At 37.0% G+C, this 20,932-nt stretch overlaps 1 protein-coding gene across 12 annotated transcripts in view; it reads left to right on the forward strand.

Annotated features, from left to right (window-relative positions):
* mpdz.L (multiple PDZ domain protein L homeolog) overlaps positions 1-20,932 on the forward strand; it is a 97,928-nt gene that overhangs the window by 30,916 nt on the left and 46,080 nt on the right. For 7 of the 12 annotated variants that reach the window (XM_018257840.2, XM_041563863.1, XM_041563871.1 and 4 more), the window contains exons 11-24: positions 708-897; positions 1,324-1,410; positions 2,972-3,057; positions 3,823-3,969; positions 4,052-4,222; positions 4,427-4,519; positions 6,827-7,015; positions 7,661-7,870; positions 9,073-9,189; positions 9,560-9,706; positions 11,760-12,077; positions 14,673-14,793; positions 18,419-18,617; positions 19,881-19,922. In XM_018257840.2, the coding sequence (XP_018113329.1) occupies positions 708-897; positions 1,324-1,410; positions 2,972-3,057; positions 3,823-3,969; positions 4,052-4,222; positions 4,427-4,519; positions 6,827-7,015; positions 7,661-7,870; positions 9,073-9,189; positions 9,560-9,706; positions 11,760-12,077; positions 14,673-14,793; positions 18,419-18,617; positions 19,881-19,922 (2,117 nt within the window). The remainder of the gene's footprint in view (positions 1-707; positions 898-1,323; positions 1,411-2,971; positions 3,058-3,822; positions 3,970-4,051; positions 4,223-4,426; positions 4,520-6,826; positions 7,016-7,660; positions 7,871-9,072; positions 9,190-9,559; positions 9,707-11,759; positions 12,078-14,672; positions 14,794-18,418; positions 18,618-19,880; positions 19,923-20,932) is intronic. The other 5 variants (XM_041563854.1, XM_041563888.1, XM_041563877.1 and 2 more) reach the window with 4 other exon arrangements.

The following is a 20,932-nucleotide window of genomic DNA, read 5'->3' on the forward strand; positions in this document are numbered from 1 at the left end:
TTACTTTCTTTTCAGGCCTTCTCCAATTGATATTCCAGTCTCTTGTTCAATCAATACATGGTTGCTAAGGTAATTTGGACCTTAGCAATCAGATTGCTAAAATTGCAGACTGAAGAGCTGCTGAAAAGCTAAATAACTCCAAAAACCTGAAATAATGAAAAACAATTGCAAATTGCCTGAGTATTACTTCCTACATCATACCAAGAGGGTTATTTATCAAAGTTTTAATTTTAGAATTATGTGAGCTTTTTTAAACCTTGAATGAACTCACAAATTGAATCGTTTCTAATTTAAGAAAAAATTGGAATGAAAAAAACTTGAAATAGCGAGTTTGGGTTTAACAGCGTGAAAAGTCGAATTGCTCGAGTTTTCAGCAAAAAAAAAAAAAAAAAAAACTTGAATTTTTAGTTTTTCAAGGGAACCCCCCCGAAAAATACTCAAACATCTTGAAGGCTATTAACATCTTTTTTTTAACCCAGAAAAATCGATTTGGACTCAAAAATAACCTTGAAAACTTTAATTTTTCGTGAAAATCACAACTGGAACCGTAATAAATCTGCCCCTTATAGGTAATTCAAAGATGAAAAACCCCTTTAATAATAACACGCACCTTCAAGCTTTTCTTTATATATGATGGTTGTGATATTTCAAATAAAAATATTTTTAAAACCCTACAGAAACATTAATTTCTTTGTACAAATGTACAGGTGGATGGAACAAACCTTCGGGGATTTACCAACCAGCAAGCAGTGGAGGTTTTGCGTCACACTGGGCAATCTGTTCATCTGACTTTAGTAAGAAGGGGTCTGAAACAGGAGGCCTGCATCCCACAAATAGAGGAGCCTAGGATACTTACTGAAAGTGGACAACCTTTACAAAATGCAGACAGTAGTGAAGGTACAGTTTAAGAAAAAGTATTTATATCACATATTTTGGTATATCCATGCAAATCACTGCAGAGTATGTTGAAGTTATATATAGCTGTATGAATGAAAATAATCAAAAACAAAAATGTAAATTGGTAGCTGATAAGTAATGTCATTGTCTACTATACTAAATCATTTATTTCCCCTTTATTTTATAAGGTCCATTTATTCCAAGGGTCATTTTAATAATGACAATTTTTTCTTTATGCCATTAGGTTTTACAGGACATTTATATAATATATTAGAAACATGGTAAGATGTTTTTATAAAAGGTTAACTTTTGAGCAACCAAGCCTTTTAATGTATGGTGTTTGCTGTAGAAATCAGGGTTGTTCTAGAACTAATGAAAGTGAAGAATTGGGTTAATGATTTTTTTTTTTTTGTTTGTTCTCCACAGATAGCATCCCTATAATTCATTCTTCATCTTCATCAGTTACAAACAGAGAAACACAGTCTCCAGCAAATTGGTCAAGTTTACAAACAGGTACTGGCTTTCAGAATGCACAGCATGGACTGTGAGTGGGAACAACACTCTTTAGCAATCTGTCTGTGGTGCAGTGGCCCAGCTGTCATTTAGATCTTTAATGCTGCATTTGACAGTGTCAGTTTATGTAAAGAATAGCTGGCCCACCTCTCCTTTTGGAGCTCTTTCAAAACATTTCATATGCTGCTGCTATTTCTTTGGCCATATTGCCACAGCTGTTTTGTGAATGACAATGTACTGTTTTGTGTGTGTGTCATGAAGAAGTGGCTGATTAAGGCACAGATTCAGTAAAATCTAAAGAGCTGATAGTAACAATTCTTAATAATGAAAAGCTGCTATATTAGATTCACAGATTTTGCTTACCTAATTCGAAGAAAATAAATTGATTGGTACAGCATATTCAACATTCAACTTACAAAATAAACAAACAACTTAGAGAGATACTGAAACCAGAAATTAAACCATTTTTATTTGACATAACTTGTTCATTTCAGCTTATGATAAAATGGTGCAAAAACATCCCTTTAGGCTTCTTTAGACACATTGCACCATGGAAAGCAAAGGGAGCCGGAGAGCCAGAATCTATCACTTCAATGTGGAACAAAGTAAGGGAGTGGTTGAATAATTGAGGGCGCCTGAGAGTGGTCCCTGTTGGGCATGGCCTCCCCTTCATTCTGAGGAATCATAAATGTCTGATTGCAGAACCAAAACATCAGTTTTAATGGATTTAAGAAAATCTTTGCATGGGCAATGTTTTTTAAGCCCTTTAAACACATTGGCATGTGATAAAAAACCTAATACCATGGCCCACAGTAGATACAGGATGGCTATACATGGTAAGCGGTTCTCTTATATCTCTAATATATCCATGCAGCATGCCACAACATATATCCTAAACAGCACCTAGTTAAAAGTAATTCTCTATATTAAAAGGTACAAATTATAACCTGTATCACGGCCATTGGCCCAGAGACTCTGCGCTTTATAATTGTATTAATTAATTTAATATTTAAGCTTGATCATCATGACTTTTGAGCTTCAAAACCTGTTCCAAGACACATCCTAATCTGTGAGATTCTACCCTTAAAGATAAAGGAAAGGTTTAATCACTGTAGGGTGCCAAATGTTAGGCACCAACCCGATACCCTGCACGGGGTACCCATTGGTGCTGTTTTTGCAAGCGCATTGGACCGTGATATCAGGTAAATGAATACAATCACTGGGGGCGCCTTACATTTGTCACCCCCCACCCAGTGATTGAGTCTTTCCTTCTTCTTTAATATATTGAGTTGTCTTCCCTATATATGATAATACACATGAACATTTCAGGGCGTATGTACAGTGGACAATAAAGTAATTGTAATGACCCTGTAGCTTAATATAATCCAGACTATTAGCCACAGCTCAGAGTACCCAAATATGTTGTAGATTCCAGTGTTAACATACAATCTTAGCTAAATGTAAACTAGCATTGGTGTAGTATGTAACAAAGGGCAAAGTTTCTGTGTTTTAGGACGACTGAGCTCAGCATATTAAGTAATCTATTCGTAATGTCTTGCAGAGGAAGAAACTCAAGTGAATACTGAGGAGGAGGAGGATATAAAAAGCAAATGGCAAAGGATTATGGGAGTTGACTATGAAGTTGTGGTATGTTATATACATATAAATAAGTGGCATGATATTGCCTTTTCCGAGGTTCTATAGACATTTAAAGGGGTTAGAATGGCTAATTCTAAGTAACTTCTCAATTGGCCTTTATTTTTTATAGTTTTTGAATTATTTGCATTCTTCTTCTTCTGACTCTTTCCATCTTACCCAATCTAAAAACAAATACTTTGTAAGGCTACATGTTTATTGTTATTGTTACTTTTTATTACTTACCTTTCTATTCAGACCCTCTCCTGTTCATATTCTAGTATCTTATTCAAATCAGTGCATGGTTGCTAGTGTCATTTGGACCCTAGTGATCAGATTGCTGAAATTGCAAACTGGATAGATGCTGAATCCGGCATCTCAGATCTGCCGAAGTTGCATATATTGTAATACAATGGGAGAAGTCCCTATTATATCTTGATCTGCACTGGGTTTCGGGCAACAATCCAAGATTTTGTGTTTTTTGGGAAAAAAATAGAAAGCCTTGAGTTTTTGTGTTGAAACTCGAAAAATTTGTACGATCCATTTTTTCGCACATGAAATTTTCGGGGAAATGTAATGATAAATAAGGGAATAATACCTGTGTGGATTTGGTCGGAGTAGTTTTCAGAAAATAATTAGATACATTTGGATGTTGGTAAATAGGCCTTTAAAAGTTTATTTAAAGGTGAACAACCCCTTTAAGTGCAGTCTGTTACAATACCACTGTAATTTAAAGAGTGACTTTACATTTTTTTTCCATTTTCAACTTTGTTTCAGGTTGCACAAGTAAACAAGTTCAGTGAAAGCAGCGGATTAGGCATAAGTCTGGAAGCTTCAGGTGGTCATCATTTCCTAAGATCTATTTTACCAGAAGGACCAGTGGGTCGCAGTGGCAGCCTATATAGTGGAGATGAGCTTTTAGAAGTAAAAACAAATTCCTCTATAAAAATATACAGTTTATATTGCTTTGGAAAATCTTTGTCCTTATACTGTGTTCTTTCTGAAGGTTAATGGGATTTCTCTTCTTGGTCAAAATCACAAAGATGTTGTAAATATCTTAAAGGAATTGCCCATTTGTGTAACCATGGTGTGCTGTCGACAAGTAAAATCTCTCAATAGTCCGCTTGATGGAAAAGAACAACACGTGTCTGAACAGGAGAATGATGAACCAGAAAGGGTAAGAACTTGTGCTCATGTTTTGATTGCTTTCTATCTTTCTGTCATGTTTCTTAAAGCTTTTAAAATGTTTATTTCCTAGAATTTTAAAATTCTAGACTAGTAATTGGAGAGTTTTTTTTAATATCTTTGTATGTTTGATATTTATTCTTTTATTTTCTAAATTGGATTAAAATTGTGTAACTTTTTACCATTTTATTACAAGCTTCAGGAAGAGGATTTTCCTGAACCATTACCTGCACTGTGGAAAATTCAAGAGGATATTCCACTGCCACAGGGCCTGAACACTGATTCAAAGGTAATCTACCTTAAAAGTATCCTGAAAGCAGGTCCGATGCTGCCCTAGGCACTGGCCCTAAACACGCCCCCTACGTAACGCGTGTGACGCAGTGACATCACTTCCGCCAACCAGCCCGGCCCCTTACCCCCCAGAGATTTTCACTGGATTTCCTATGGAAATCTGTGGAAGAGGCTGGGGGAGTTTTTGTTTTTTAATTTAAAAAATAAATTTATAGGCACCCGAAATCTGCCGCAATAGGCACAGGCCCTCGGGTGCCTTAATATAAATACGCCCCTGTCTGAAAGATAAAACTTAAGTAGGAAAATCTAAGAGTCCTGGATAAGGTATAGCTTCCCTTATACCTCTGATAGTACATGTATAGGATATGTTATACGGAATGCTTGTGACCTGGGTTTTTCCAGATAAGGGATCTTTCTTTAATTTGGATTAACATACTTTAAGGGGCAAATTCATCAAGGGTCGAATTTCGAGGGGTTAAATCCCTCGAAATTCGACTGGGGAATAGAATCGAATAGGCAATTCGGGCGAATTTACGCGCTGTTGAATTGGCGAATATTCGCCAGGCGAATAGGCACTTGATCGAATATTCGCTCGAAGGATTTTCATTCGATCGAATGCCTTTTTATTCGATCAAAAACTTGGAAAAAAAGCCTATGGGACTTTCCCATAGGCTTTTAAAGCAATTCGGTAGGTTTTAGGTGGCGAAGTAGGCAGTCGAAGTATTTTTAAAAGAGACAGTACTTCGACTATCGAATGGGCGAATAGTCGCAGCGTTTTTGCGCTCGATCCAGTACTTTGACTATCGAATGGCGAATAGTCGCAGCGGTTTTGCGCTCGATCTATTCGAACATTCTACTCAGGCGAATTTATGCCAATTCGATAGTCGAGGAGCACAAAAATTCGAAGTTTTTTTACTTCGAATCCTTCACTCGAAGTTAGTGAATCGGCCCCTAAGTCTGCTAATTATCATTTAAACATAAAATATTTTTTTGACACCAATTTGGATTCATGCAGTTTAGTTACCATCAAATACAAGGTTCTGCATTGTTATTACTGAGGAAAAGGAAATTAAATAAAATTATTTTTAAAAATTAGAAATATTTGCTAAAAATGGATTCTGTCGGAGATAGTCTTCTGTAATTTGGAGGTTTCTGGATAACAGATCCTATACCATACAGGGGTATGGGACCCGTTATCTAGAATGCTCGGGAACTGTGGTTTTCCGGATCTGTATCTTCATACCTTAAGTCTACTAGAAAATCATTTAAACCTTAAATAAACCCAATAGGCTGTTTTTGCTTCCAATAAGGATTAATTATATTAGTTGGGATCAAGTAAAATTAAATTTTTTTATTATTAGTTTTTAAAAAAATTGATTATTTGGATAAAATGAAGCCTATGGGAGACAGCCTTCCCGTAATTTGGAGCTTTATGGTGAATGGGTTTCCAGGTAACAGATCCCGCACCTGTACAACATTAATGCCCTTGTTTCTAATGCCCTTATTTCAGTTTGAGAATGGAAATGGGGGCATTTCCATACCATTCAGATAATACTAGTTCACCATTATTTGTTTGGTATTGTAAACTGAATATGACTATTGAAATGATAGAGCTGTTAAACAACTGTACAAGAATATAAGGTACAATTATCAAAATAAGTTTTTTATGTTTCACTGAAGCTTTTGTGTTTGATTGCTAATTTTTTGGTGAATATTTAGTGAGTTTTACTTCAGAACCCTGGTGAAAACTGAGTAAAGGAAAATTCAGTTTTAGCTTTAGATACTGTAAATATAGGCCAGAGTATTTGCTATTACTTGTTTTATATAGCTTTCTGTTACTGACCAGTAGTTATGGGCAAATAAATTGGGCAGGCTTCGCCACCAGCGATTCGTGCGTCAAAATTATTCGGACGCCCATTGACTTTAATACATTTGGACAAAATAGACACTAAATTATTAGAACTAAAGGAAAATACTTTCCTGACATCTACATATAAAGTGTACCTTTTTTAAAAAATAGACAAAGCTGCCTAAATGCTGTAACCATAACCCTGGATATGAGTCCTTTGAGCGCTTGTTCTGAAATAGGGAATAACATATCATAGAAGCATCATAATAGTTGGTAGGCCTGTATTTCGTACTCACCTAAGGCAAACATAATGTAATATAATTATTCGCAACAATAGCGTTTACCCAAGAAGAGAAGAATCTTGCTAAACATCCAGTTAGTAGGAAGGTAACTTGCCTCACATTGTATTGTGTTATATAGTATGGTGTAATGCATCTTTTTTTTTTTTTTCTATAGCTGCACATTGACTTTGGTGGTGGGGTTGAGTCTTCAGAAACAGATGATTTAAACACAGCATCTACCGAGGATGTTCAAAGTATTGAGGATGCCCAGACATCTCCACTTGCAATGTGGGAAATCGATGTTCAGGATATCCTATTGGAAAAAGGAAGTCTTGGTCTTGGATTCAGCATTTTAGATTATCAGGTGTTTATCTTCTATGTCCAGTCTTAGTAACATCTAATACTTGAAGTTGAGTTGCATGTTTACCTTTTCTTCTTATTGTGTTTTTTTAAGGCAAACTATCATAGTAAAGTGTTCTATTTTGCTCTGAAACAATGTGTGGTATGTGGAAAATGTACAGTGATATTTGTGTTAGAATATGAAGTATAATGCAATGTTGCTTCATTGAAGAGCTAACTAAGGTGTTTCCCACAAGTAAACACACTGACCTCAGCAGAGGTTCGAGTGACTGCAAAGTGGAATTCTTTATTACTTCTGTTTGTTGTAGCTGTGTTATTCATAGGGTTCTTCACCTAAAAACAAGAGAAGATGGTTTCACTAGGGCCACATGTCTTGCAGCATGCACAAACAACTCACTAGTATGGTTTCAAACAGGAACTCAGAAGAGCTTGCTTTAAACATTTCAATCTTCTTTTTTTGTAGCGTTTAAACACTATGACACGCTAGCTCAAGCAACAGAATTAATTAACAGAGAGAATGAGCTATGGCATTCAGAGTAAACAACTCCATATCAGTATTAAAATTGTACAGTATTATTACATATCTTAATATTACACAACCTACATGTCTGGAGAACAACTTTAAAGCATATTTCCATGTTGCCCTTAGGATCCTATTGACCCAGCAAGTACTGTGATAGTAATTCGCTCTTTAGTTCCTGGAGGTGTTGCTGAACAAGATGGCAGGCTTCTTCCTGGAGATCGTCTTATGTTTGTCAATGACATCAATTTGGAACATGCCAGTCTCGAAGAAGCTGTTCAGGCATTAAAAGGAGCTCCAACAGGAAAAGTTAGCATTGGGGTTGCCAAGCCATTGCCTGTAAGAAAATATTGTTTATTGTTTATTTTGTCTTTCATTAATGCTGATAACAGTATTGTTTAATTATTTTGGCACTTAATTGTCTCACATTATACCAAATTAGTAATTTAGTTAATAAATCAATGTTTATAGTTTACATACTTGCTTATAGAGTACAAAAAAGTGTAGTTTATTGTGTCATGGTTTTGGTCCCACTCATGGGAGAAATACAAAGAGAATCCACATCTCGCATGCAATAAAATACTCTGGTAAAAACAGTGGTACCAAAAAGGAGATTATTGATTGCACTGACATGCCAGATGTCTTGGGTATAGGGAATATATCCCCTTACCATGTCAATGGTTTCAGACAACAACATTGTTATTTAGTTTGTTACAGCAGTCTTATAACTGCATGGTTAGATGCCCCAGGGAAAAAGATCACTTGTAATGGCAGTCATGCAGTTATGTAGTTCCCATATGTAGTGATCACATCCCCATATAAACTTTACAGAGAGTGATTGTATGGACATAAGCATCCCCGGAGGAACCCAGCCACACTAGCACGTTAAGAAATAACCCCATCACTAAAAAGGTGACCAGTTAGAATAAGCGCAGCACTGATATGAATATCTTATAGTGATATCAAAGGCACAATACATATTACCACTAGTTCTATCCATATGACATTTGGCAGTACAAAATATGTCTCCATAATGACACAGTACATAAGATATTGATAAAGGTCCTGGACATGGACTGAAATACCTATCCACTGTTTCCACTATCCATTTTTTTTTGCTTTTCTCATGCCTAAGGATGTCATTTCAGTACATGTTCCATGTAAATACGTTAATGGTAGTCCTAATAGAATAAAGGGGTAGTTCACCTTAAATTAACTTTTAGTATAATGATTTTCTGAGACAATTTTCAGTTGATTTTAATTTATGTTTTTTCCCCCAAATATTTGGTTTTTTATTCAGCAGCTCTCCAGTTTGGAATTCCAGTGCTATTTGGTTACCAAGGGCCAGTTTATTCTAGCAACTAGACGAGGAAGGTATATCAAGTTGCTATAAATAGGAAAGGCTATAAAATACTAAAACTTAAATTATGGATGAGCTTCCCCTTTAAATTGTGTATTTAATACCCTTGCAAAGTTTCCACTCGCATGCTGCTATTCTCTGTTTGTTAATGCTCTCCAACTGCAACCTGATTTCTCTCCAGCTGTCACCAGAAGAGGGTTCTGTTTCTGCTAAGGAAGACACTCTTTTCTACACTGCACAGTCTTATGCAGAGGAAGGGCTTTATGATGCTCCTCTTTTCCATGCTGAGTTAGCTCTGGTTAGTGCCAGTGACTTTCTTAACCTTTCATATAACCATATTTGACTAGAATCATTTTGTGTATTTTTCACAGTGACCACCTTTTACTGTATATGCAACCATGGGTACATTCGTATTACCTCCATAACCCATAATGACTAAACCGCTTTCCATAATAAAAACATCTGATTGGTTGCTATGGATTTTCGGGATAGGGCAGGGGAAATTGTCATTAAACAAAGTGTTTGTTATCGTTAACGCTTTTAGTAGAGTAACAGAAGTTTCATTGCAATGGAAAATAAAAATAACTAAAGTTGTATGCACAATTTTCAAAATGTAAATGTATTAACCAAGGAATAGTGTGTGATGACCTATTTTATTATAAATGTAGGTGGAGACATCTGAGGGTGACTTGACCAGTGAGTCTGCTATAGAATCCCGATTTCCTGCACAGGATGATAGTACATTCCATGCTTCTCTGTTAGCTTTACATGGAAGTGCATATAATGACGATCTCACTGATGAATTTCTTCCAAAGGTAGGTAACTGTTTTTCTTAGTAGCAATAACAGATTTCTAATGCAGATTTCATGTTGCATGTTTACACCTTGTAAAGGTTTTGTCATCTTTTATTTCCTATGTTGATTTACAAGTATTTATTTTTACTGATAGTAATTCATTGATCTTTGCAATTTACTTCATGGAAATTAGAACAAACTCTTTACCATTGTACATGTGTGAACCTGCCAATAGAGCCACAGCGAACAGGTACTCTGTTGTGTACTTGGTATAAAATTGGTATATTCTGAAATTATGGCAAAAGAACTTTGTCTTTGTATAGAATAATAAAACTGCAGAGGTACATTTTGATGAGTTGTGCGTTCAAAAGTGGGTAGCAAATGTTCAAAAAGGGCAGAAATCTGTTTCCCCTTTTTGATTTTTGATGGCAAAGGAAGACAAACAAAAACCTGTAAAAAGATAATACTTTTCTATTAGACAGTTGCCGGATGCTGCCCATCAGATATCAGATGTGCAAATATCTGGGCAATTTAACTTGCTGCTTTAAAGTTGACCTTTTACCCAGGCACAAAAATCTGTATAATAAAAGTCATTTAAACACATTTAAAAATCTCAGCTGTCAATCAAATGTTGCCTGCCCCTACTCTATGCCTTAGGCATAGAGGCGGGGCAGACAATTACTTTCACTTTCCATTCAGCACTTCCTAGATGCTCTCCACGCATTCCCCCGTTGTCTTCACCGTTTAATTGTGTAACCAGTACATGGGGATGAACATCAGGTCACCCATTCTGGTGCACAAACAAGATTCTGAGATGATGCAAGACTTGCCTTAATAACAGTGTCCACAAAACGGCTCCTGCCTACTTCCTATAATTAGGACATCCCTGACTGAAGGAAACAAAATACAGTGTAATTAAAGTTAATTATGCTTGACTAAAGTGATAAAATAGGATTTGGGGGTGACGGGTCCCCTTTAATCTATAAAACGATAAGATCCTGCTTGTTTGGTGAGGTCGCCAAATGAGCAGATCTTTCTCCCATATACCCACCTAAGGTGGACGATATGGGCCTTTAATCCGATCATTGGTCCTAAAGCCAAACAATCCGATTACAACGGCAGTTATACGTAGGAATGATCCGAGAGGAGCTATGCGATCCCGAACTAACGGGTAGATCAAACATGCCCCATTGACATCTGGCCAATTTTTGGCCTGATAACTGTTAGATGAGCCCTTTGGAGGTCCCCATACTGCCAAATCAGTCTAAAGGGGTCAAATCAGCAGATTAAATCTGTTTGTGTATGGCCACCTTCAGATTATACTGTCAGTTTGTTGAATTCGCTGACCGTGTTGTACATTTCCAACTATAACAGTTGCAACTTTCTGCAGTTCCTATTGCTTTAAATGGAAAGTGACTACTGGCGACCATTAAACTCCTAGGGACCTTATTTTGCAGGTTTAATTCCATGCCAAATCCTGAACCGTATCCAAACCCTAGTTTGCATATGCAAGGGGGGAAGAGAACCATGCATGCAGCAAGCAGTTAAAACATTTTTTACTTCCTTGTTTGTGTACTGACAATGGACATGATTTTTCGGATTTGGTTCAGCCAGGCACTTGGATTCGGCCGAATACTGCTGGAAAAGGCAGAATCTTGGTCCGAATCCTGAACAGAATGCTGGTTTCTGTGCATCCCTGATTATCTTATGGTTGCCCACATACAGAGGTGTCTGACACAGGAATACCAGTTTGCAGATGTGTTGGTATATTACTGCAGACAGTAATGGCAAAGGCACCTGCCTGTAACTGAGCTTAAAGGGCAGTTTTCAGCCTGAAACTTGTATGGGCATTTTCTGTCCAAAATATGTGATTTTGGCCTGTATTGGTATTTTCTTCTGTCCTATGCATGAACAATATGTCTATCGCACAGTTTATGCTGCATAAATCATTAAGTATATGAATTTAGTAGCCCAGGTGATGCCAAAGAATGTTTGCAGAAAAAGCTGTGCATTTATGAATACTTGTATTTTATATACTGTATGCATTCCTATTCATGTATTCTATAACGTGTAGGATGTCTCAGAAGAATCATTTCTGGATACTACATTTAATTCAGAAATAAATATGGAATCGGCATCTTTCCCCAAACCCCTTTCTGAGAAACAGCTTTGGGCCACCTCTACACCAATGCTGGATTTCAAACTACCTAGCATAGATTTTTGCAACATGGAGAAAGAGAATCCAGTAAACAGCCCTTCACCTGAACTGAAGGATCATTTTGATGTAACTGCTTTTGAGAAGCAAAAAGAAGATGTTTCTCCTGCATCATGGATAAAGTTCAGTGAAAATTCTGTTGACACACCTGCTGATTTTTCTTGTGCGGAGTTAAAGGTAATGTTCTTTCAATCATTTATCCTGCCAATATCCTATATCTATGTATCATAGCCAAATAGGTATTTTTGCAGGGTATTGCTTTTAGATTTTATATATTGCCTTTAGCTTAGCATAATACAGTAAAAAGTGCAGAGGAATGTCTTTTATCCAGAATGCTAGGGACCTGGGGTTTTCCAGATAATGGATCTTTTTTGTATCTTCATACCTTAAAGGAGAATTCAACCTGTCCTGAAAAAAACCCGTACCCCCCCCCCCGGGGAGGTGCCCCATACTCCATACTTACCCCTCGCCGCAGATTCTTCCAGCGAAGTTCCACGCGTCCATCTTCTGCGTTCTCTGTAAGCTGACTGTGAGATCTGTATTTCTGCGCATGTGGAGTTGGAGCAGTTTGCCGGTTTGCGCAACTGCACATTCGCGGAATTACACGGAAATTGCCGATCTCCCAGTCAGTTTACAGAGGACGCAGAAGATGGACGTGCGGAACTTCGCTTGAAGAATCTGCGGGGAGGGGTAAGTATGGAGTATGAGGCATCTCCCTGGGGGGTAGTTAGCCTGGGGGAGGACGGAGGGGGGTCTACTTGGGGTGGGGGGATGGGTTTTTTTCAGGATAGGTTGATTTCTCCTTTAAGTCTACTAGAAAATCATTTAAACATTAAAGGAACAGTAATACCAAAAGCTGAAAGTGTTTGCTTCATGAAAATATGATGTACTGTTGCTCTGCTCTGGTAAAAGCTGTGTGTTTGCTTCAGAAAGTCTACTATAGTTTATATAAACAAGCCAATGTGTAGCCATGGGGCAGCCATTCAAGCTGGAAGAAAGGAGAAAAAAGGCTCAGGTTATATAGCACATAACAGATAAAACGCCATTGTATTAGACAATGCTTTATCAGGTCCTGCGTTTCTGAAGCAAACATACAGCTTTTACCAGTGCATGCTAACAGTATATTATATGTTATTACTTTAAAAACACTTAACTTTTTTGCTGTTACTGTTCCTTTAAATAAATACAAAAGGATGGTTTTGCTTCCAATAAGGATTAATTATATCTTAATTTGGATCAAGTACAAGGTACTGTTTTTATTATTACAGAGTAAAAGGAAAAACATTTTTTAAATTTTGCATTTTTTATATCAAATAGAGTCCATTGGAGACAGCCTTCCCGTAATTTGAAGCTTTCTGGATAATGGGTTTCCAGATAACGAATCCCATACCTGTACCAGTATATTAGAATTTTAATATTGTCAAAAAATCAAAACTTTTTGTAATGCTAAAATTTAGCCCATGCAATTTTTTCTTCTTCCATGTTACATATGCCTACAATTCAGATAACACCAGACATGGAAATTAGTAGTTGGTATATGTAGCTGTTAGAATTGGGTTGGATTGTTTTTCTATTGGAGCATGATAGTCTAATTGCAACACAGACATCAACCAAGGTTCTTTCTAGGGATGCACCGAATCCAGGTTTTTCAGCAGGATTCGAATTTGGCCGAATCCTTTTGTCCGGCTGAACCGAATCTGAATCCTAATTTGCATACGGGAGGTAAATCGCAAAACTTTTTGTCACAAAACAAGGAAGTAAAAAATGGTTTCCCCTTCCCACTCCTAATTAGGATTTGGTTCGGTATTCGGCCGAATCTTTCGCGAAAGATTTGGGGGTTCGGCATTTGGTGCATCCCTAGTTCTTTCTAACAAGCTACATGTACCAGCTAATAATTTATCTCTTTAGTTGTCTTCAAGGCAAGCAAATAAAGTGATCAGTTCTTAAACAATGTATTGCACTCCTAAAAACATAAATATTTCTTGTAGCCCCTTTGTCCGTTTTCTGATTGCAGTGACTGCAAAGAAAACGTACTTTTCTCAGATTAAAACAATAAATATAATGAAACATATAAGGCCAAGCTCATGCTGATGTTTTGCCAATAAATACTTTTGTTTTTTCATCTTATTTTGGATTTGGAGCAATCTCTCTTGGAAACCTCTGCCATCTTATCTGTATACAGTTTCTATGGTGAAAAACAATATCTATAATATCACGAATGTTGTTATGGAGAAGCATACATTGATTCTGATTTACTGATATATATATATATGTTGTTCTCTTTTTAACATGGAAAAGGCATCTTCAGACATAATTGTTAGACACTACAATATACAGTACATATTAGGTGTTGTATGTATTGTAACGTCACATTCATGAACAACACTTACTGTATACCTTCTCTGAATACTCAACCCTTGACTCTCCAGCTGTTGTTGAATTAGAACTTGCAGCATGTGGTTGCTGTGAGATGTAGGTCAAAAAGAGGGCCTGTGTATGCCAGACATCCCAAGTTAGTCCATTTACACGTATAGGCTGTCATTCCTTAGCCATTAGATTGTTCGATACATAAATGAGAGATGTACTTTCTCTTATCTTTGTGCGAGTGGTCGCATGTTGCAGGTATTTTTCTCATACTGACCTTGGATATTTTTTTTTTTCCAATGTTGTTTTCCCAAAGTAGTGGTGCATAAGTAAGCAGATATTGTTACCGTTTTGTGATTTTAGTTCTTCCCTTTATTTGAGCTCATATGCAATTCTCTTCTTTCACAGGATAAAGGTTTTTCATGTGGCAAACAATACTTAGAAACAAATGAGCATTGTTCTACTAATACTTTAATTAAGAGCAAGTTTGAAAAAATTATTTCTGTAAACCGAGGCAGCAGCAGCTTAGGTAAGACTTTATTTTTCTTTTTTTTTTGTCCTAGTAATTGCTATTTCTTTAGAAAAATAATATACCCTGTACTTGTATGTATTAGTAACATTTATCTGTCATAAAAGTGAGGAATTCTTACTGGAAGCTAGACATTTATTTCACATAAGCTAAACTGTGAGGTTAGATTTGTTAGGCTTAATACATGATTAAGAGAACTGCCTAAGATGAATGTACTGTTGTGTTATTTTGTGGTGGCAGATGAATCAACCCACCATGTATTGGACTTTAGTGCTGAAAAATAAAATTACAGTGAAATAAATGTTCAGTACCCTCAGCAGGGCACATGCAGCTGAGTGAAAGATTAAATCCAGTGTATCGTGTTAGTAATAAGCAGCAAACCACTGATTCAGAGCCTCATCAGGCAAATGCACACTGCAAAAAAACAAGTCATGCCATAATAAACAATGCTACCATTGTAACTAAATCGCTTTGTATATTTTCTTTTAGTGGCCATAGGTTGTCTGTGGTGATATACAGTATATTTCAACGTGATTTAAAATATTGCATTGCAACTGGTGTGTAAGGTTGTGATGATTAGAATGCACTTTTTAAGATTTCTCCTTCTGTACATCTCCTCCCAGTGCCATATATTCAAACATATATGATGGAACAGCTATTATGGCTTTATCCAACCTACTATCACACCACTGTATTGTTACAGAGAAAAAGGAAGTACTTAGAAAATGTGACCATTTGCTTCAAATTGACTATGGGAGATGGTCTCCACATAATTTGGAGCTTTCTGGGTATTGGGTCACTGGACAAGAGGTCCAATACTTGTACTAACTTCCAAAGAATGTTGCACCACCATACATCACCACTTTAAAGGAGCATTAAAGTCACAATCACTGGAAGATGTCAAATCTAAGGCATGCAATAATAATTGTGATAGCTCACCTGTTACCCCGGATGGTGGCCTGGTTGGTGAAAAACTTCACTGGGCTGCGGTATTTCTGCCAAGGTTTTTTGGCGAAATCTTTCTTCTCTCTTCTTTTTTCCGGGTACAGACATGTACACTAGAGTGAAAAAGGCTGCTTTATGCCTCTAATTTTAGCTCTCACTCTACTGCCCTTGCTTCTGACAGAAGTGGAACAAAAAGATGGAAGAATTTAATGAAGATGGGGACAAAGATCTTCTGTAGAAATACCTTGGGCCAAAACAGTTTTTAGCACAGTAGCACTGGCCCAGGGTATCAGGGAAGAGATTTTAATCACTGGTGGGTGCCTAAACTTTTGGTATGCCCCAGTGATTTAAATTATAGTTCTTCTTTAATCACCATGTAAACCCCCAGGGGTAACCATTTGGTCAGCGCACACCTTCACACTTCCTCATCACTTCTTCACACTCCCATGTCCAGGACTTTTCAAGTGCTGGACGCATCCTCTGGAACGCATTTCCCCATGTCATTGGGCACTCCCAGAACCGCTTGGTACTAACAAGTGATGTAGCATTTTCACTGCACACTTAACACTGCTATCTTGAATGACAGGACTTCTGCAACAACAATAATCACCCCTATTCTTATATCTCACTTTCACTCCTTTTAAGATTGTAAATTCTCATCAACCGAGCCCTCCTGTTTTTTTTCTCTTAACAATATGCACAAGTGGTCCTTCCCAAAAGCTTGTGTGTCTTTCCTTGTACTTTTGGTGCTGAGGAGGGTGTGCTGAGCAGTAGCACCAATGCTTCATATTAAATATTACAGTCTATGCAGGAGGATATTATATTGTGGTGAATTATGTCAGCATACACTGACATTCTTGCATAATTGTGCCTGGTGTGAAAAGATAAAGAACAGAAAAAGGGACCATAGAGTCCAGAAAGCTTCCTTTGTAATAATCAGATGTAGTTAGCCATTAAAGCTATCACAGATGCCACCACTCTTGTTTTTTGATCTACTGGCTAATAAGGTAAAATCCTTGTTTTTGAATATAGCAGTACATTTTGCTAAGCACATACATGTTATTTTAATTATTATCTTGGTGCTTGTGCATGCAGTGTTTTATATCTCTTGTTCCCATACAAGGCACAGTGGGGTATAGAGAAATCACTGAGTTGATCCTGCAGAGTACTTTGTGACATCAAATAATGAGCTGCTCAGCACAGTCTTTTCTGTGAGGTGGTCTATTCCTTGGTTTGAGCAGTGTTCCAGAAAATCCTGAATTCTCCAATAAGAATAACTCCTTTGTGAGACAGATTCCTTGCTAATCAGATGCAGAACAAGGTTTATTTTGAGAAGCTTGTTCTGCTGCTGCTTAAAAATATCATGGTAATTTGCAGCATAAATGTGTGGCTGAAATTTTACTCTTCTAAAATAATAGGATTCTGCTTTATTTTTTAATTCAGAGAAATTACTCACAGAAAGGCTTTATAATGTACAATACCAAAGTGAGCAGCATGTTTTTTTTTTATGGATTTTGGTTGTGGTTTATTATTATGTGTGCTACACTGTGCAGCTTAAAGGACCAGTAATATAATTTTTTTTTATTTTAAATTCGTTAAAAATAAAAACACAAAGACCAATTAAACATTGAAATCTCTAAGTCTTTATTAAGAAATAACTTACCGAAACTCCGCTTGCACTCCTCTTCAGATAAGGCGACAGGGCTACGATCCATCATGCGGCGCTCTATTTTTCCTCCCTGGCTATCTCCTATAAGGAAGGCAGGGAGGAGAAATCGAGCGCTGCACAATGGATCACCGGATCGCCTTTTCTGAAGAGGAACACAAGCAGAGTTTCGGTAAGTGATTTCTTAATAAAGACTTGGCGATTTCAAAGTTTAATTTGTCTTTGTGGGGTTTTTTTAGTTCTTTACTAACTAATTTTAAAAAAAAAATTGATCTTTTGGGTCCTTTAAATATGCCTAAAAAATACTAACCAGTGTAGTAAGATTTGCCATGAAGAATCCATAAACCCTCATGGCAATGCCCCTGATAGCCTAACCCCTCATCATGGTGGTGGCCATGACTGCAGTTAACACTAGCAACCAATCTTTTGCTTTCATTTTATAACTTTATAGAATGTTCAAAATAAACTGCTCATTTGTGGTTTTGAGTAACTGCACTGGTGCCGTTTAGCAACTACGTTAGCAGTTCAGCCTCTTTATAAAAATAATTCAGTGATAATCTATAAATCAAATTGAAAAACAAAATTTGAGTCTACAGGACATATCTATGAAAGGTAAAAAAAGTTAAAAAAAAAAAAATCTACAAAGGTAGAAAAAAGAAAAATTCTCCTAAAAAATCCCCCCTTGCACAAAAAAAATACACCCCTGCACAAAGCACTTACAGTAAATGGTCTGCTGGAATATTTTGAGAAGTTTCTTTCCACCTTTTGATAAATGGAAACAGGTTTTTCATTCCCTGGTTGAAGATCGAGAAGTGCCTCAAGTTAACTGCATTCTAGAGCTGGAGATCTTACAGTAATAGTATATTTTGCTGCATTACACCTATAAAATAAATTTTTCTTTCTTTTTATTTATTTATTTTTTCTTTTCCTCTACAAACCATGTCTTTGTATTAGTTGTCAGGATTGAATAAATTAAGGAACTTTAAGCATGTTGTTGTCTCTTGATATACATAGGCATGACAGTGAGTGCTAGTAAAGATGGCGCCGGAATGATTGTTCGCAGTATAATTAATGGAGGTTCCATAAGTCGCGATGGGCGGATCAGCGTGGGAGATTGCATCCTGAGCATCAATAATGAGTCCACAGCAAACCTCACCAATGCTCAAGCGCGGGCTATGCTGAGAAGACATTCGTTGCTTGGACCAGATATAAGGTAGGCAAGCTCATTGTGACGTTAATGAATGGGAACTACGGTGTCATATACTGTTTTCAATTACAGACCTTATCACCCAATAGCCTAAAAGTATGCAAGAAATCCAGTGATACTTTGATTTCATTATTTTCCAAATTTGTCCCAGTTCACTAGTCTGAGACATTTGCTTTCATAAACCAGACCAGTCAATGCTCATTGCTGGTTGGCTGCTGTAGGTTTAATGGACTGGGGCAAAAATGATCTATGTTACTTTATAAACTATGGCAAAGTGATCATGTTCTTGCCTGATCATTTCTCAGAATCCTTTTTATTCCATTTAGTAGCTCTCATAACCTTTCTGAATGTAAATAAAAAAGCCCATCAGACATCGGGGGTAAGCAGTTTAAAGTAGCGTGGCATGTTTGTTATTAAAATATTGCTAGCTATTAGTCTCCATTATTTGTTGAAATAAACACAGCAGGGAACAAAAGCCAACAGAACTGGTCACGTCTTTAAACACATTCGGGCCCTAAAGCTTTTACAAGCCATAATTGCTCCAAATGCTCTATGGTGTATTTTATTAAGAGACATGCTGTCACTATAAGCGTATTGTTAAAAGAAAAGAAATGCTGACAAGCCTGGTTCCCACGTTTGATGTTCCGCAGCCTTTTGTAGGAAGAGAGAAATCTCTTAACAAGAACATATTGGCATTTTTTTGTTCAGCCACATTTTGTTTTCTTTCCTTGAAGAGAAGGAATAATTTCAGCTTCACAAGCTTTCAAACAGCTGGCTGGGGTTGCAGGTTTGCGTTGTTTTGCACCAAGAAGCAGCTGTGCGGCCTCATACACACAGAATGCTTGACGCCCTACTTCACAGTCCACCTTGCCAATAGCTTCTGCTTTCTCTGTTGTAATACCAGCCAGAGCATCACATTCAGCAGCAGCTGCTGCTTCCAACATCTGTCAGATAATTACCAGTTAGAAATTGGAATTCACCTGCCCTCACCTAAAGAATACATTCCTGATCAAGGGAGAGAAGACGGATGGCAGGAACATTTTTTCATCTTTATTGATAATCATGGCTACAGAATAGAATGAGCAGATGCCTTCTGGGGGAGGTGTGGATGAAAGAGAGAGATGGGATTTGAGGGTGGTGGAGGGCCAGGCAAAAACAAATTGCACGTACTTTTAACTACATATGTATGCTTCACACACGCAATGCAAGGCTTTGACATTTGTTAACACTATTGTAAAAAGATGCTGCATCGTATGCTTCCTGTTCTAGATCTTCTCCAGCACCTGCTGATGATCAGGCCCCCTTTTATGTGTGAGTATCGGTGATTCAAAGGCTCCGCATGGCTTACAATCTGCAGTGTGTCTGTTCACTCATTTAATTCCTTCTTAATATCTGTTTCTTTCAATGCATCCTGACAAAGACACATTTCTTTGTTTTTGTGAGTTTCTTTTTTAACACATTAATTTAAAAAAAAAAAAATCTTGAAAGTTTGCAGCTTCACTTGCATGAATTTTGCCCCAGTTTAAATACAGTTATTTATGTATCTGGATCGGCATAGCCCGTGCTATATAATTGTTTTCTACTAACACTTGGGTTGAATTGCACCTGCTTGTTTAATCTACGTATTACTATGTTTGGGCACCTGCATGTTCACATTACGCCTGTGTAATCTTTGCATGTGGAGCTGTGTGTGTTTGCTAGAAAGCAAGTCCTTTTTCTTTCTCTTCGTCCCCACAAACACACGTCTTCAAACTGTTTTCCTTCAAGAAAGCAATAATCGCATTCCATGTCAAGTAGTTGCAGCTGGAGAGAGGTAAACACAATGTTTAGTTGGAAATTGAACCAAGAGCACAACATTCGCTTGCCTCTATATTTCTTAAAGATGAGCTATATCAAAACAATAAAGTGATGTATCATCTAAGCATTTTACATTCATTTTCTATTTATAGTGGCTCCTTGAGATTACTGGTAATGCCAGCATCTTGGCCTCTCTGAAAGTCAGTCAGCAAACCTACGTTTAACTTACTATACAGCAAATGCATTGACAAGGCTGCTGACACTTATTTTCAAAGAGAGCTATTCATGCTGGTATTAGCTGGTATAAAACAGATGTAAATTACAAAAGTGCTTAAAAGACCACTTTGTGGAAGTTTACTCAATTCATATTTTGTGTTTATATCCCCCTTTTTTTTTTTAACATAATAAAGGCAATGTAGTACAGTGGAAAAGGGGATGTATAACCAAAATATCTGATTTTCATGTTCAAAATGTGCATGAAGTTTATACAGCTATACTTTTATATATTATATGCTATATTTACA

The sequence above is a fragment of the Xenopus laevis genome, chromosome 1L, assembly GCF_017654675.1.
Source record: "Xenopus laevis strain J_2021 chromosome 1L, Xenopus_laevis_v10.1, whole genome shotgun sequence".
Taxonomy (NCBI): Eukaryota; Metazoa; Chordata; class Amphibia; order Anura; family Pipidae; genus Xenopus; species Xenopus laevis.